The following is a 16,620-nucleotide window of genomic DNA, read 5'->3' as shown; positions in this document are numbered from 1 at the left end:
CCAATTCCACAGTAACGTCTAATGAAACTGTTCTTTCCATTATTATCCCTGCAATACTAGAAAGAGAATGGGAAGATAGTGCCAGCAGGGATGTAACCTTATCAGGTGTTAAGAGGAAAAACTGCAAGGGTGGCTTGAAAAATGCAAAGCATTTGCTGAGCAATTACAACTGTATTGAAAGTAACAAATGAGTTGTTTATTCAAGGAATGTACATATTGACTGGTAACAAAATTACACCCCCAGAAGATTTAAGTGAACGTATTGTAAACATGGCACATGAGGGTCACCTAGGAAGAAACCTAACTAAGAACAAGTTCAGGGCAGAATACTGGTTTCCCAACATAGATAAGATGATAGAACACAAAGTTAGAGATGTTATGCATGTGGAAAAAGTGATAAATCTAAAATAACAAGGAAAGCTCCACTTTCAGAGGATGTACCATCTATCCATGAGACAAATTAGGATTAGATTTAGTGGGTCCTAGCAACATTACTTGAATAAATCACAAATTCATCTTTGTGCTTATCGTTTACATTGGGTTTAAACTACATTTGTGAATAACACAAGAACAAAGGGGGGTGATTCCACTTCCGCCGCCCGCCAAAGTTCCCCCGACAGAATACCGCTACGCGGTCAGAAGACCGCCACGGTTATTCTGTGTTTCCCGCTGGGCTGGCCAGAAGGCCGCCCGCCAGCCCAGCGGGAAACCCCTTCCAACGAGGAAGCCGGCTCCGAATGGAGCCGGCGGAGTGGGAAGGGTGCGACGGGTGCAGTTGCACCCGTCGCGATTTTTAGTGTCTGCATGGCAGACACTGAAAATCTTGGTGGGGCCCTCTTACGGGGGCCCCTGCAGTGCCCATGCCATTGGCATGGGCACTGCATGGGCCCCCAGGGGCCCCACGACACCCTTCACCGCCATCCTGTTCCTGGCGGTCACAACCGCCAGGAACAGGATGGCGGTGAGGGGGTCGGAATCCCCATGGCGGCGCAGCAAGCTGCGCCGCCATGGAGGATTCCTCAGGGCAGCGGAAAACCGGCGGGGAACCGCCGGTTTTCCGTTTCTGACCGCGGCCATACCGCCGTGGTCAGAATGCCCTTGGGAGCACCGCCAGCCTGTTGGCGGTGCTCCCGCGGTCCCCAACCCTGGCGGTCTCGGACCACCAGGGTTGGAATCAGCCCCAAAGTCATTAATATAATTTCTATCAGACACATTTTTACAGGAAGGCATTCCTGGCACAATAATAACTGACAATGGGGCACAATTGGTGTCAGGCAAACTCAAAACTTTCTTAAAACCCTACCAATCAGTCAATCAATCATGAATACACCTCTGTACTGTCTTAAGGCCAACAGATTGGTAGAAAGAGCTAATAAAATGATAAAAGAAACTATCCAATTGACTTACATAACAACAAAAAAAACATACAGACAACCGTAAGAGACAGCATATGGGCATACTACACTTCTCTTAGTTCAACAACAGGTGTATCGTCTTCATGTCCCTTAGAGGAAAGAAACCAAGCTCTAAACTCAACCCTGGTTGGCTCAATGGAGGACAACCGGTATGGATAAATAGGGAAGCCATGGCAGAATCAGTTCATGCTCACCAACAAAAGTACAAAACCTCATACAACAAGAAATGGGGCACCTAGGATCAAAAATGGAAGATAGGACAGTGGGTAGTGGTAAAACTCCCTCTATGAACAAGTTCAACAAGCTTCCCAACCATCTAAAATCTGTAGAGTAAATCAAAACACTGTAATATTGGAAGATGGTAAAATGTGGAGCATGGATAGGATAGCTCATTGTCCGGTGAGTGTCATGGAGAATCCATATTCCAAAGATAAAAGTAGCCAGAATAGTATGGAAACACCAGAAAGGAGGAACAGTACCATAAATACATGTCCTCCACAACGGCTAAAAGTCTGTGAATTAACTTTGTACTCTTATTGGAGAATCCTATTTTATTTTGTATTCCCTTTGCAATGTTATCTTATGCATAGTTTGTTATATTTGCCCCAGGGAGGGATATATGTTGAGAAGTACCTTCTGTGACAGGACTGTGAAGTTATTTTCCTTGGATATTAGTCTATCCTTGCGTCCCCTTTCCCCTTTACAGTTGGAATTTTACAAGGGAGTTGATTTAGAATGTTGACAATCTAGTAAGAGGCCAAGTTTGTCCTCAATACTATCCTCACTGACTTGGTGGGATCTCTACATTCAGTGGGTTGTCCTCTGCAGGGAGAACGGAGGCTGGCCACCTGCCAAGTTATAAATAAACCCCTAGTTTGTGTATTTTAGGCTAAAGATGACAGTATGCATGATCCTGAACTGTTAACTTGACCGTAGTATTGGCAGCAAAGCCTCCCTAGATTATTGTGCAGTTGTCAGTTCTGGTGATGACCATTCCATGGGAAGGGCCTAAGTTGAAGCAGGAGGAATAGAGAGATGATTAAAGGATTCACAGTCTGTAGAACTCATTCTTTGTGACATTGTTTAGCTGTGGCATCAGCAACAACGTTGAATCTAGAGTGAATCTCACATTGTATAATTTTTGAGAGGGTAAAGTTGAAGGGCCCATTATAAGCTGCCACAGGTGAAGGGGGTTCCCACATGGTAGTTGTAGTACCTCCTTCATGGAGACATTTAGTAAGAGATAATTTATTATATTATGGAAGTTGTGTCTTTTTCTTCTGTTTGTTGTTTCTGCAAATGTCAGCAAAGGAAATTCACTGTTTCATCTTCTGTGTCTGTGAATGTCATACAATAAATTGCACTGTTCTATGTATCCAAAAACCTTTTTGGTCTCTGAGCCATTTGAGACATTTTAGTCACCCAACAATCTTCCTTTAGGACTCTCAATTGGCTGTGCCTGTATAATCACCTCCTTAAATCGACCCTCATTTATCACCTACTGAGCAGTTGGCAGGTTCTTACTGCTTGTTCCCTATGTGCCTCTCAATCCTTTAACAAGTGGTATGTCCCACTTCTAGTCATCCCATGTGTACATGTAAAGCAGAGGTCTGAACCGGTTCATTGATTTCAACACAGGTTTTCCAAGAGTTTATGCAGCGCTCAGTTGTTTCTCAGGTAGTTATGCTGTTTTTTCAGAATAAAGGAAAAGTTGCAGCCCATATCCTCCTCTGCCTCATGGACATTAACATCCTGTCCAAACACTATGGGCCCCACCCTCAGGACTCCTTGAACCGAGCAAAAACATCCATGTATCCCTATAAATGTGGTGATATCCTGCCTCTGCTCCATGACCCCTAACTACTGTTGACTCACACCACAATGCTTCAAAAGGGACTCTAAGTAGGTAGACTAATTTGGCAGTGTCACAAATGTGTAAAACAATCCACAAATGCTGTCTTTCACCAATGACATTTCCATGCTTTGCACAAAGTCAACCAGTAGCGTGAAGTGATAAAAAAATTGTTGCAAACGTTTGAAATGCTCTTGCTTTGGAAGTCAGAGTGGCTTGCATTCACTTATTTCAAGCACATTTCTTACATTGTAACTGCTCAAAATTAAAACACACAACCAAAGTACCAAAGCTATTGGCAAACCTCACACAAACACCACATCTTGATTAAGCTGAATGACAAAACTTTCCTGGCTTACACCAGACATGTTGTTCAGTAGAGCATTACATTTGTTGACTGGAGAGCAGCAACCTGCCATTCTTCAGAGGAAGCTAGAGTTGAATCTTCTCCACTAACAATAAACATAAGGTTTTGTGCCTGCCAATCCCTACAGATTTTTTTATAACACATTTGATTTAATTTCACGGTATTACAAACAAAGGAGGTATAGTCACATGATCCCATTACTAATAAGCATTAGCACATTTCCTTAAGAATGGAGTTCATATAAACCGTTCATTAACCTGACACTATCAACTTCACCACATGCAACACCTTCAACTAACCCCATTGTAACCCTTTTTGGTCTGAATGAGTATTATTTCATGGTCCAAAGTCCAAATTCTGCTACCATAGGGTTTGAGGAGAAAATATCTCAATAGACGTCCATCTTTCCAGACCTTGTAATGTTCATACAATGATAAATTCCCTTCTGCCACATCTCCCCCAGTGGAGGCTCAGAGGCCTTCCACAATCTGGCAATGTCTCTCTTAACGATCACAAGGCCCATTCACAGCAAAGTGATTTTGTATCTGTTACTATCTCAGCAATTTGTGATGTGTAATAAAGTTATTTTAGGATCCCTAGGAAGCCCCCACCTCTCCAGGCAACCAAGTACCTCTCCCAGAAGGGGCCTTCTCACCAGACAGTATGGTAGAAGTCACCCGCTGGAGTGTGTTTTCTAGACAAGTTCGTGAGGTTACAACTCCTATTGTCCTATTGACAAAGGTCACCCCTGTAGGTGACCCGTTGCATCAAGCAGTGGCCGAATTGGAGTAATTTATCCAGACTCACACCATCAAATCCCTATGTATCAGTTTTACAGAGTTTAAACATTTAGGGACAAAGTTCATCTTGGTGAGGAGGTTAAAACAAGAAGTCCCATTCCAAAGAGTCAAAAGTCTTGATGAGGTCGGGAAGAAAGAATTCCCGGGATACCACCAGCCTGCCAGCAGTGCAACCATAGTGCATGATATTATGCCTGGTGGCCTGATTAGGCATAAAGACAGATTGCTCCATATGTACCAACAAGCCTATCACCTTACGTAAATGGTTGGTGACAGCTTTAGCCCGAATCTTTGCCTCCATGTTGAGCAGGGAGATGGGATGATATGAATGAGATTGAGGGGCTGATCAGGCTTAGGTATGACCACTATGTCTGCCAAACATAAATCAGGTGGTAGCTTTCCCCACTTCAGAGCATGCAAGAAAACCTCCCCGGGGTCCTCCCAGCCATGACTTGGAAACCATTAAAAAAGGTGCTTTGTGTCTTGGGGCTTTGAGTCTTGCCTGACTGTACATAACCCAGTGCATCTCCCAGTTCCTCAGCAGTGATATTTTCCTCTATGAGATCCCTGTCCTCAATGACCTATTCCTTACTGGGACATCAGCCATGAATTTGTCCAACTCAGTAGCTCTGTGTTCAGTGGATGAGGAATAAAGGCCAGCATACAAAGTTTTAAAGCATCACACCGTGTTGGGGTTGTCTCTCACCTCATTTCCCTTGCCATCTGTGATAAAGGCAATAAGGTCCCACCTACTCACGTTTGTGCATAGCCAGTGGAGTGGTTTACAAGCTTTGTCGCCCCACTCATAGATGTGGCATTGAGTAGCAAGCCATGCACCTCTTGCCTCCTTCAACAGCATCTGCTGGAAGATGGCCTGCATGTGTAAAGAGTATTAATGGGTCAGTCAGCCACCATATGCTGAGATTTCAACTCATTCCAGTGTGTTCAGGCCCAAACTGAATATTGAGCTTCACCAGAGAGTGGTCCAAAGGTCTCTTTGCCAGTATTCGATTCTCCATCACCCTGTAATTTTCAGAATTGAGCATAAGGAAATAATCCAGATGGAAAAATACGTTGAGTGCCAAACTAGAATGTAAAACACCTTTCTCTTGAATGGAGAGTTCTACAGATATCAGAAAGTTACTTCGCCTCCAGACATTTAGCCAATCAAGTCTGGCCACAGTGCCCCTGATCCATCCCACCAGATCTGTTGGCCACCCAGTCACATATCCTGTTGAAGTTTAAGTCTTCCCCCGGCACCCAAGGCCCTTTAGGTAGTGGCATCAGGAGGTTGGTAACGGACTTGAGAAAGTCTATTGACAATTGGGGAGGGGAGAAAATATTAATCAAGGATAGGGATTATTCATGTAGTGGGCTGTTCACAGCGATGTATTACCACAGGTTGCCATTCCAAGTACCACTGGCCCTGAATAGGACATGTATCTGTAGTATGGGTAACTACACACCATCACTATCTGGGCAACTGAACTAGACCCAGGTCCCTTTCCATCTAGGCCCAACTACTATTCTTCCTAACTCAAACCACACAATGAAGGGTGGGCTAACAATAGATGTACATTGATTCCCCCAAAAATCGGCACATCTATAAGGCATACAAATAATGCCCCAATGTGATAGGAGACCTTATTAAGGACAACAGGCAGGTTTTCATCATATCACCAGACAGCTCACCTTCCGACAAGGGACATAGCTGTTTTGATTTTTCGGGGCAGTATCCTCAGAGCGATGATGCTGTATATTCTGTTGACTTCACCACAATAACTATTTTCAGCCCCATGTCTCATTGCTCCTGGCTATGAACATGAGAGCAGTGATCGTCTCTGTCAGAAACTGAGCCATACCTCCAGCCAATCATTGGCACTCTCAGGAGTGTTGAAGAAAAATGCCTTAATAAACACTGGGAACAAGAGCTGTATTTTAGTTGCATGGTACATAGTTTCTGCTTGACTTCCAGGAAAGAGCTTTGTTGCTGCTGCACTTTAAGGGTATAGTCTAGAAAGGTATGACCAGGAATTTAACTACTGCCCTTAATTGCAGGCTGCCTACAGGATTGCCTCCCTGTCAGCACAGTTGAAAATTCAGGCTATTATGGGCCATGGTGGTGCTCCTGGTAGTTAACGTGGGACTAAGGATCTATGGGCCCTTTCCACAAAGAAACATAATGATACTGCATTCCCCAGGACCTTGGACCATAACCACATAGTAATGAATTGCGTGGGAGTTGAGCCCTCCAGGATACCCTTTATCCTGATGTTGTTCCTCCTAAATCACCCTTCAGCATCTTCCACATGTGCTTTAAGCTCAATGACCACATTTTGGAGGCAAGTGATACGAGTCTGAAATATTTGAATAGTCTTCAATCTCTGAGATACAATTCTCAGTTCCTGACTGTGATGCTATTAATTGTGTTTGACCAATGACTTTGTGTTTCACCACTGCGCATATTAGTTGCTTAATGTTCACCAGTAGCACATTACATGTTGTGTTCAGTTTAGGTGCCTATTGGCTTTGACATGGCGTTAGACATTACATTCTGTATTTAGTTTAGCTGCCTATTGGCTTTAACATGACATTAGACATTACATTTGATATTCAGTTTAGCTGCCTATTGGCTTTGACATGACATTAGACATTACATTTGATATTTAGGTTAGCTGCCTATTGGCTTTAACGTGGAGTTAGACATTGCAGTTGAGACATTGCAGATGAGCTGTGTTTTTCCAAGTTTTGTTTTTCCACAAGATGGACCAAGCTGTTTTCTTCACACCAGACCTTATCTGATAAGAGCACGTAGATTTTGTGTTTACCTCGTAATCCAGTCTGAGAGCGAGTGAGCTCAAGAGAATTGGCCCCTCTCCAAGGTTCTTCGGCTCTCACACTGAGTTTGATTTTAAGGATGACTCTGGGCTACAGTGAGTTAGATTAAATCTGCTTGACTTCAGACAGGAACTAGACGTCAGTTGCCTGCCTCCCGTTTGAGTAGAGAATCTCTTTCTCGCTGTTGACCAGAGTCATCAACTTGCAGACCCCAGAAAGATGAAGCTGAACTATAGGCCCTACGGTGATGAATTTGACTTTTATGCTTTGCTTTGAAGTTATGCTACAATATTATCACCTATATTTGCTGTGTACATTGCAACTGAGAAGTACTTTGATATATTTTGCTTTCATTGCTGCAACTACTTTTAAAACGTGTGCTTCCAATCTACTAATTTCGTCTCTCAGGAACTTGTGGGTAGGGAATTACCAACAATAAATGTCTTCTTTAAACTCAGAAGTGCATTCCAGAGAGGTTCTGTAAGCTCGGTTATGAGAGAAGAGGGAAAGCAGAACACTGACACACTGTCCTCTGCATTTCTGAGGTCTTGCCTGAGCAGGGAGAGATCCAGGCTCAGCTTTGCTATCTTACCTTCAAGTGATTGCCTCAATTCTTGAATGGCTTGTAGAATTGAGGCTGTGCAGTCAGGAGGTGCCTCATCCGCCAACAAATGTGTTGCAGATATCCCTTGTGCACTTATGATAGAGTTCAGTATTGTGTACCTATAAATATTTCCTCTGGAGGGCTGGGGGTCTTGTTTGTCTCTACCCATTTGTGCAGCAGAGTAGGGTATTGGTCTGAAGGGAGAGCGGGGGTGCATCAACTGCTGTCTCTGGCGTAGTTTAATTCCCACACAACTGCACGTAGAGTTGCAGAGTCATCTCTGGCAATGTCCCCATATCTAGGATATTTCAGTGTCACTGCTCTCCAAAGACTGCCTTAATTGATGGTGTTGTGACCCAGTGGACCCCTGGATTACACAGCTAGGGCTGAGTGGGACCAGCGTCAGTCATTCTGTCAGGATCACTGTCTGCATGAGGTCTCCTTCTGTGCCCGTGACAACTGGGGCAGACTTTCTGGGGCCCCAGACACATATTATAGCTGTAATCATATGAGAAGCTATGGCAGGACTGTTCACCATCCACACTCTACTAAGTCCTAGCCTCCTGGCCTGTAGATTCCCTCCAAGGTTCCAGCTTGGAGCAGTAGCACAACCCAAGTCAGCAGCTGCTACACAAGAGGCCAGGGGACCTTCAACTGTCTCTATGTCAGTGCTCTGTCCAGCAAATCAGTTCATTTACAATAGAGTGCATTCCTGTCCTTTCCCCCTCTGCTGGCGCCGTTTTGGCAGCCTCACACCAATGTAGGCACCCTTGCACCATGTTGTAAGTATACAAAACAGTGGTGGACGGAATGCTTGAACTAATCGTAACCACTCGTAATAACTCAGGGCTTGAGTGCCAGAGATTAAGTTTAAGCATTCCATCCATCACACTTTTCCATGCTTTACAGTGCCACCCTAAGTGAGACAGGAATGCCCAGATGTGGGTCCTGTGCACACTGTGTCACTGAAACCAAGACATAGCTGGCTGATGAGCTGTAACTCGGGTGAAACCAGTCCTGAGTTGCTTGTGTTCCAGTTCAGGGAGGACCTGGATTGGCGGTTTGGGCTGAATTGTTCCCACTAGAGCAGGGTCAAGACTGATTTGTATATGGCGGTGTCCAAACTGAGGTGTCATGGTGTACAAAATAACAGTGGATTGGGATGTGGTCCAAGTAAATCCCAGTGGCTGATATTAATTCAAGCATTCCATCCATCGCTTTTTATATACTTCAGTCCAGCAGGTCTTCCTACACATTGTTTCACCACCTCAACCCAGCCCACCTTACTGTCCCTTACAGGTGACCACACAAAGCAAGCTATGTCTGAAGCCGCAGCTCCAGAGGCTCCCACAAGGGATACAGGGCTAACGCAGGCCATTTGGGGCTAGGCCCTGGCCTCTTCTCCTTGGCCTATGGTGTCACAGTCCCCCCTTTGTCCATGCAAACCACACACAGCTAGCCCCCTGCTTCTCAGGGGGCCTTGCTGGCCCAGGTTAACCAAAATGCTGCTGCCCTGGGACACAGTTCACTGGCCCCATCCTTGAGGCTGTGTTGCTCCAGCTGGGCCCGTTCTTTTCAGTGCGACAGGTCCCAAGGCTCTGACTAGCAAAGCCATGGCCTCACCACAGACTCCCTTCACAGTACACCAAGCTCACACTGATATGATGGATAATCCAAATCCCCTCATGTGTCTGGAGGAGGTCTCATTTCAGCTGGATAAAGAAGATATGCAAAGGACAATATCAAGGTTCTCAGCTACACCCCCAATTCTCTGTAGATTGATAAAATTAAGAAACTAGACCTCCTTTGTGGAACAATTTAGTGCTTTCCGGGTGGTGTCACCATTCATTGCAGCTGCATGGATTAATCAGATGCAAGACTCAGATCAGCTCTACGTATGGTTGACCCCATCCATCCAGATTAATGGGCTTCTGGCAGAAACATCAATGTGGTGCAGCACAAAAGTGATTCCATCGTAGTGCAATGGGTGTTGTGGGGTGATATTTTAACTGCAAAAAAGATGTAATGGAAATGTTTATTCCATCATGTGATATTATACAGTTGAATACTATGTGAAGTAGTAATTTGCACAGATGTAAATAGTCCCATCACTTCTAATACCATATTGTAACAACTTCCTATGTCAACACGAAAATATAAATATCAGATGCGTTGGCCATTTGTGTTCAGCCGCCTAGCATTGTCAGCCGTCTGGGGCTAGATCCCTGACTTGGGCTGAGTCATATCTGAATAGCATTTACACCATCTTCCTTACTACCTAGTTATGCAGGAATTGATTTAAAAAGCCTTTGGTGATAACAGCTGAGCTCAATGGGGTGTGGTTTAAGCTAGACCAAAGGCGGACCTCACTTTTTAGACCCTTACGCTTTCTGTCTTTCGTCATAGGATATGAATCACAGCCACAATTCCATGAAACTAGAACCTGGACTTGGAGCAATAGGTGAACTAGACTTGGAAAGCAGTGCCAACTCCACCATTGATCACTGCTTGGGCTGTTGTGATGCTGCCATTGAGATCTCGACCTCACCCATGCCTCCATTGACAAGTGGAGGAGGTTCTAGTGTCCCGCTCACTGTGAGTAACAAGGAAGCAGAAATATGCTATCGTAATTTCACTAAGGCATGTAAGAGAGCTCCACTTTCCACAGTATAAGGTCTCAGCTGATTGCAGTGTTTACATTGTTAGAAAACTTACATGGCCAATATTTGTATTACTATGAATCTGCACCATTTAACACTCTCTCTTAGTAACATTAGGAGATGGCTTTTGGACGATCTACAGTCGTCTCCTAAATCATGCAATTATGTATAGTGTGGTCTGACTTTCATTCTGGCTCATGGCTGCAAAGTCTATGTTTTTAAAGAATGTTTAAAATACATATAAATATAATTCTGTTTAATTTAACAGGCAGCACAGGAATCATTAGCATTGAGTACAAGAAAATAGAATAGACTGGAGTAGAAATGGAGGAATATGACTGATAGAATAGAATAAAGTAGAGTAAAATAGAATAGAAAAGGAATAGAAAAAAATATAATGGAATAGAGTAGAGCAGAGCAGAATAGGGAAGAACATAACAAACACAGGAATAAAAGAACAGAATACAATGGAATAAAATAGAATAAGAGAGACCAAAATAGCAAATACCAGCACATGGTATAATTGAGTAGAAGGGAAAATAATTTTATGTTATTGTCTTTTGTTAAGGAAGATCAGCAGTTGGTATGGACATCAATATTTAAGTCAAGGAAAGAACCTTTAAAAAGATGAAATTATACGACATTTGCTTTCTGTGCTCGATCAAATCATGGTTTTAAATGTCTTTCGATTTATAAAGGCTGTTTGGGCATTCCGAAGAACTGTTACTGGTTTTGCTACTTTATTGACAGTTAGTTTAAAGTTTGTAGAAATTAAACAAAAAAGAGGAATATATTTGAAAAAAGTGTTGCCACATACAAACTAATATATATAATACAACATCACATGAATGAAGCCTACACTAAACTTATTATGACAAGCATTGAAGTGAATGATATTCCAAATTTATGTAGCAACCTTCTGCATTAATACAACACACACTGAAATGTGCATTGCATATATTAAAATGAAAATGAGGTATGTTGGACTAAATGTGACACATATTGAAATAGGACATGTTAAAATAAATAACATATACTGGAAATTAATATGATGATATCTGAAAGTAATATGATAATGCTTTGCTTTCAAATTAAACCATACATTGATATTGATTGATCTGATATATTGTAAAATTAATATGATACATTGAAATGACAATGGCACATTTAAAATAATAAAACAACGTTGCCTTAATATGACACACATTGAAATGAATGACAGAAATCGCTTTTTAAATGTTTGCAGGCTGTAATTTGCTACATAGGACCTTACAATCACTTCAGAGTGCTCAGATATGTAACAAAAAATCTGTTTTATGAAGTTTGTGTTCAAACGGAAGGGTGAATGTCTGTATCCAATTTTCTTTAATCATGATCACTGACCAATGCAAAGTTCATTATAGAACAAGTAGTAATAGTCAATTTTCAGGAGTTCCCTGAATCACATGTAGTTGGGCTGAGATCTTAAAGAAGGGCTGAGCGCATTTCACCATCTGGGTCCTTTGACTCCCAACGATCTGTCTTCATGATTCATGGGAAGAGGTTGAGTGAAGATTTCTAGCTGGAGTGCAGTGTTCTGTCAGTTTATGCAGATATTCTAAGCCTTTGCCCCAGTAGGCTCTAAGGATAGTACAGAGAAGAAATAGTTGGTTCTAAATTACTTCACAAATAAGAAAACAAAAGTTCTGTAGTCACTGAATACAGTATTCTGTTGCTCAATAGGCATATAATGAATCTCCTTCGTCCAACTGGAAAATTGGATATCAGAGTAAAATGTTGGCTACCTCATCAGGCACTCTACAGTTGCAATCATGTGTTAGTCTTCATACTAAAGGCATGGATAATTGATTAATGTTGGATGGAACACTAGGGCCCATGCAGTATCCTTGTTTGAGCCATAGCACACCTTTAAGCAGGTGCTCCAGGAGGAACAAGTAACAGTGTGCCCTTTTACAATAAAAGTGCTGCCCCGATGGCAGCCATGAACTGCTGCTGCCCTGGGGGCAGTGCATTCTGTGAAATACAGAGCAGCTGTTCAAAGCCGATCTGTGTTTCTCCATGCCCATTAAAGAGGTGTTAGAGGTGCACCTGCAGGTGAGTACCTGGAGTGACTGCACCAGCCTGCAGTGGGATGTCTGGTGGGCCTCAATGGACCCCCACGAGGGCTGCCATCAGGGAGCGCACTGGCAATGTGCCACCTTTATGTGGCGCACTGAAAATGCACAACCTGTTTGCCTCTGCGTTTGCATCTGTAAGAGGGTGCAGGTGTGGAGGCGAAGTGATTCACTCAATTGCGAGGGGCCACGTCCCCACACAAATGATGGAGTGTCCTCTCACTATAATGCTGGTGCTACATGTGCACCAGTGCTATCAGTATTATAGAAGGGGCCACACCAGCATTTGCAGCCCCTTCCGTGATATCATAGTGCTTCAGGGGCACAAAAATCAGGCCACACCTTTGCGCTAGTGTACCACACCGGCATCCAGGGCGGAAACAACCTCACCACGGTGGTAGCCGCCTACAGCCAGGCAGAAGTCAAAGTTCTGCCCACCATAATATGACAACACGATCCGCTATCTTTTCCGGGGTGGTACCAACGCCATCAACAGCCTGGCAGAAACACATTACAGAAGTGGAAGGACTCACCATTGGAGACACAGGGAAGAACCACGCCACCATGGAACCAGAACTGCAAGTATTTTTGATGATCTTTTACGTTATGCTCCACCACGAACACCAGTGCTGGGGAAGACGATGGTGGTGAGTACAGCCGCCTAGCACACAAGGGAGTGGGGGAGGAAAACGAGAGTGACACACACACGCACCACACACACCCCATACACACACAACATACACACAACCAGCTGCACAAGAAAACAATTTATCCCCGAAAATCGTCTGAACAATGCAAGGACAACAAGAATTGACTAAAGTGATTGTAATAAGATCAACACAAAAATAATAATACAATTTGTCAATGCAACAGATATGTACAAATGTAGAAAAAAGGGACACTACCCAGTCCTCAGTTCACAGAGGCTACATGGCCACAGGGCCAAGTCCAAGGCCCCACTGGTTACCTGCACCAACACAGAGAGAGCACTGCAGTGGCATCAGTTGGCAAATAGGCAGGCACCTCAGGGAGAGGGGGTGGCACCTCAGCCGGATGCGGAAACACTGGTTCTGGAGGGGGCAACATGCCCTGTGCTTGGTCCTGGGGAGTGCAAGGCCACAGTCTATGGTATGGGTGTCTTCCCCACTGGTTCTGGAGGGGGCAACATGCCCTGTGCTTGGTCCTGGGGAGTGCAAGGCCACAGTCTCTCAAGTGGGTGTCTTCCCCACTGGTTCTGGAGGGGCAGCATGCCCTGTGCTTGGTCCTAGGGAGTGCAAGGCAACAGTCTCTCAAGTGGGTGGCTTGCCCACTGGTTCTGGAGGGGAGAGGCCGCACAGCAGCCCATGGAGGCTTTATCCCATGGCGTCCCCCGGCGGTGACGGCTGCACTGTGGTGGTGGTGGTAGTAGGAGGCTCCTGCTCAGCCCCTGCACCCTGCAATGGCTGCACTGTGGTGCTGGTGGTAATGGGAGGCTCCTCCTCAGCCCCTGCACCCTGTGATGGCTGCACTGTTGTGGTGGTGGTAGTAGGAGGCTCCTGCTCAGCCCCTGCACCCTGCGATGGCTGCACTGTGGTGGTGGTAGTGGGAGGCTCCTGCTTAGCCCCTGCACCCTGCAATGACTGTACTGTGGTGGTGGTGGTGGTAGTGGGAGGCTCCTGCTCTGCCCGTGTACTCACTGATGGCTGCACAGCCACGGCTGGTGGTGGGGGCTCTGTGACAGCTGCTGGTTCAGTCTCCGTCCCCTTCTTGCTTGCTGGTGCAGGCTCCTTCTCCTTCTTGCTTGCTGGTGCAGGCTCCTTCCCCTTTATGCTGGCTGGTGCAGACTCCTTCCCCTTCTTGCTGGCTGTTGCAGGCTCCTTCCCCTTTCTGCTTGCTGGTGCAGGCTCCTTCCCCTTTCTGCTGGCTGGTGCGGGTTCCTTCCCCTTTCTGCTGGCTGGTGCAGGCTCCTTCCCCTTCAGTATTTGTGGCCTGGAATCCTTTCCTCCATGAGTAGGTGCTGATGGAACTGGGCCCGTGGACTGTTTGGCTGAGGTGGTTGTCTGGGTTCTTGATACCCTGGCCATATGTGCAGGACAGGTGGGGGCAGGGTGTAGGGAAGAGGTCAATGCTGGAAAGGAAAAGCTTTTTAGGGACATTGGGACGGGAAGAGGGAGAAGTAAGGGGAGTGGAGGATGAAGGAGTGATTGTTGGAAGTGTTTGTCTGCTGGATTTGGGTGCAGGTACATGGGTTGTATGCTGTTGTGAGGTGGATGGCTGTTGGGTGTCTGAGTGCTTGCGTTTGTGTACCTTAGGAGGGGGGGGCAGACAAGGTGGGAGAGGACACAGGAGACGTGTGCATGGATGTTGTGGGGGTGTCTGCCAGTGAGGTGTGTGTTCTGCTTGGTGTGCTGGTGATGCAGGTAGTGGATGATGATGTAGTGCATACAGGTGTGAGTGTGGATGTAACTGGGTGGGAGGTGGAGGAGGAGGAGGGAGAGACAGTGGAAATAGTGGAGGTTGTTGTGTCTGCAAATGGATGTTGTTTGTGTGAGTGCCTGTGGGATGAAGTGTGGTGCTTATGTTTGCCTGTGACACTCCTGGGTGTTGGCCTGTGTGCATGCTCGTCTAGCCGTGTGCGTGGGATGGGTTGGGGTTGAGGAGAATGGGACTGGGAACTGGAAGTTGGAGGGGGGACAGTAGAAACAGGGACAATGGCCATCAGAGCCTGAAACGATCTCTGTTGGTCTGCCAATCCAGTGTGAATGCCCTCCAGGAATTAATTAGATTGTTGCATCTGGGCTGTCAGCCCCTGGATGGCATTCACAATGGTTGATTGCCCTACAGAGATGGATCTCAGGAGATCAATAGCCTCCTCAGTCAGGGCAGCAGGGCTCATTAGGGCAGCGCCTGAGGTGCCTTGGGTGAAGGAGATGCCCTCCTGGGTGAGTGGGCATGGGCAACTCGCTGAGGGGCTGCTGAGAGGGCGGTGCTGGTACGTGGTACGCGGGTGGCGGCTGTACCTGTAGCTGGGGTGGTCACAGAGGTGTCTGCCATCACCAGGGAGCTCCCATCGGAGGAGGTATCAGAGTCTGTATTGTCCCCTCCAGTCTCCGCCGTGGTGCTCTCCTCGCCCTCCGTTCCACTGGTGCCCTCAGCGTCGGTGGACTCTGCCTCCGGGGTCCTGTGGAATGCAGCTCCCTCTGTCACTGGTGCCTCTGCTCCTCTGCCAGATAATGCTAATGCACATAGGGACAGGGTGACAAAACAAGAAAGGGGGGAGAGAGACAAAGGATACACTGGGTAAATGACTACACCAACTACACCGTTGGTATACACAGCACCCTCACTCATGGGGTACAGGCCTACACACTATGCATTGCACTACCAGTGATATTGCTAGCCACCAAGGCATGAGGAGGAGCACACACCGCCAACCGCAGCACACCTGGAACCGACGCTGCCCGGGCCAGTAGTGGATGCTAACAAGCTAGGTAGGCAGTATTTTCTATTCAGACCCTTAGCCACCAGAGGTCCTATGCTGCAATGTCTGGCCTGGCCTAGGGGCACCCGCTGACACACAACCACCACCCGGATACCACCCCACCATGCTTAAGTTGTAATGATAGCCACTGTACTCACCCCTTTGTGGCTGCTGTGTTGCCCATAAGCGCACATCCAGCTCTAGATAGGCCACCACCAGTATGCAGGCCATCGGGGGGTCAGAGTTCGACGGGCACCCCTTTCTCATTGGGAGGCGAACCCCAGGTGGGCTTCCGCAGTCACCATGCCCAGCGTCTCAGGTCCTCCCACCATTTGCGACAGTGGGTGCTCTGCCTGCCATAGACCCCCAGAGTCGCCACGTCATTGGCAATGGCACTCCATATACCCTTCTTTTGATGGGCGCTGACCTGCAGAGGCAATACAGACAGGAGCACATTATTAGATAAACAGTCCAGCCAGTTACACAAGTGGCACACCATACATTTTACAG

The 16,620-nt window shown here is 46.0% G+C and overlaps 1 protein-coding gene across 4 annotated transcripts in view; it reads left to right on the top strand.

The window, feature by feature from the left end:
• LOC138260780 (uncharacterized) overlaps window positions 1–16,620 on the top strand; it is a 294,177-nt gene that overhangs the window by 152,554 nt on the left and 125,003 nt on the right. For 3 of the 4 annotated variants that reach the window (XM_069209232.1, XM_069209233.1, XM_069209231.1), the window contains exon 4: window positions 10,283–10,471. The exons of the other annotated variant lie outside the window; for it this stretch is intronic. In XM_069209232.1, the coding sequence (XP_069065333.1) occupies window positions 10,283–10,471 (189 nt within the window). The remainder of the gene's footprint in view (window positions 1–10,282; window positions 10,472–16,620) is intronic. 4 annotated transcript variants of the gene reach the window in all.

The sequence above is a fragment of the Pleurodeles waltl genome, chromosome 10 (genome assembly GCF_031143425.1).
Source record: "Pleurodeles waltl isolate 20211129_DDA chromosome 10, aPleWal1.hap1.20221129, whole genome shotgun sequence".
Lineage (NCBI taxonomy): Eukaryota > Metazoa > Chordata > Amphibia > Caudata > Salamandridae > Pleurodeles > Pleurodeles waltl.
Note: the sequence above shows the minus strand (reverse complement) of the source record. Positions and strands in the feature narration are given on the sequence as shown.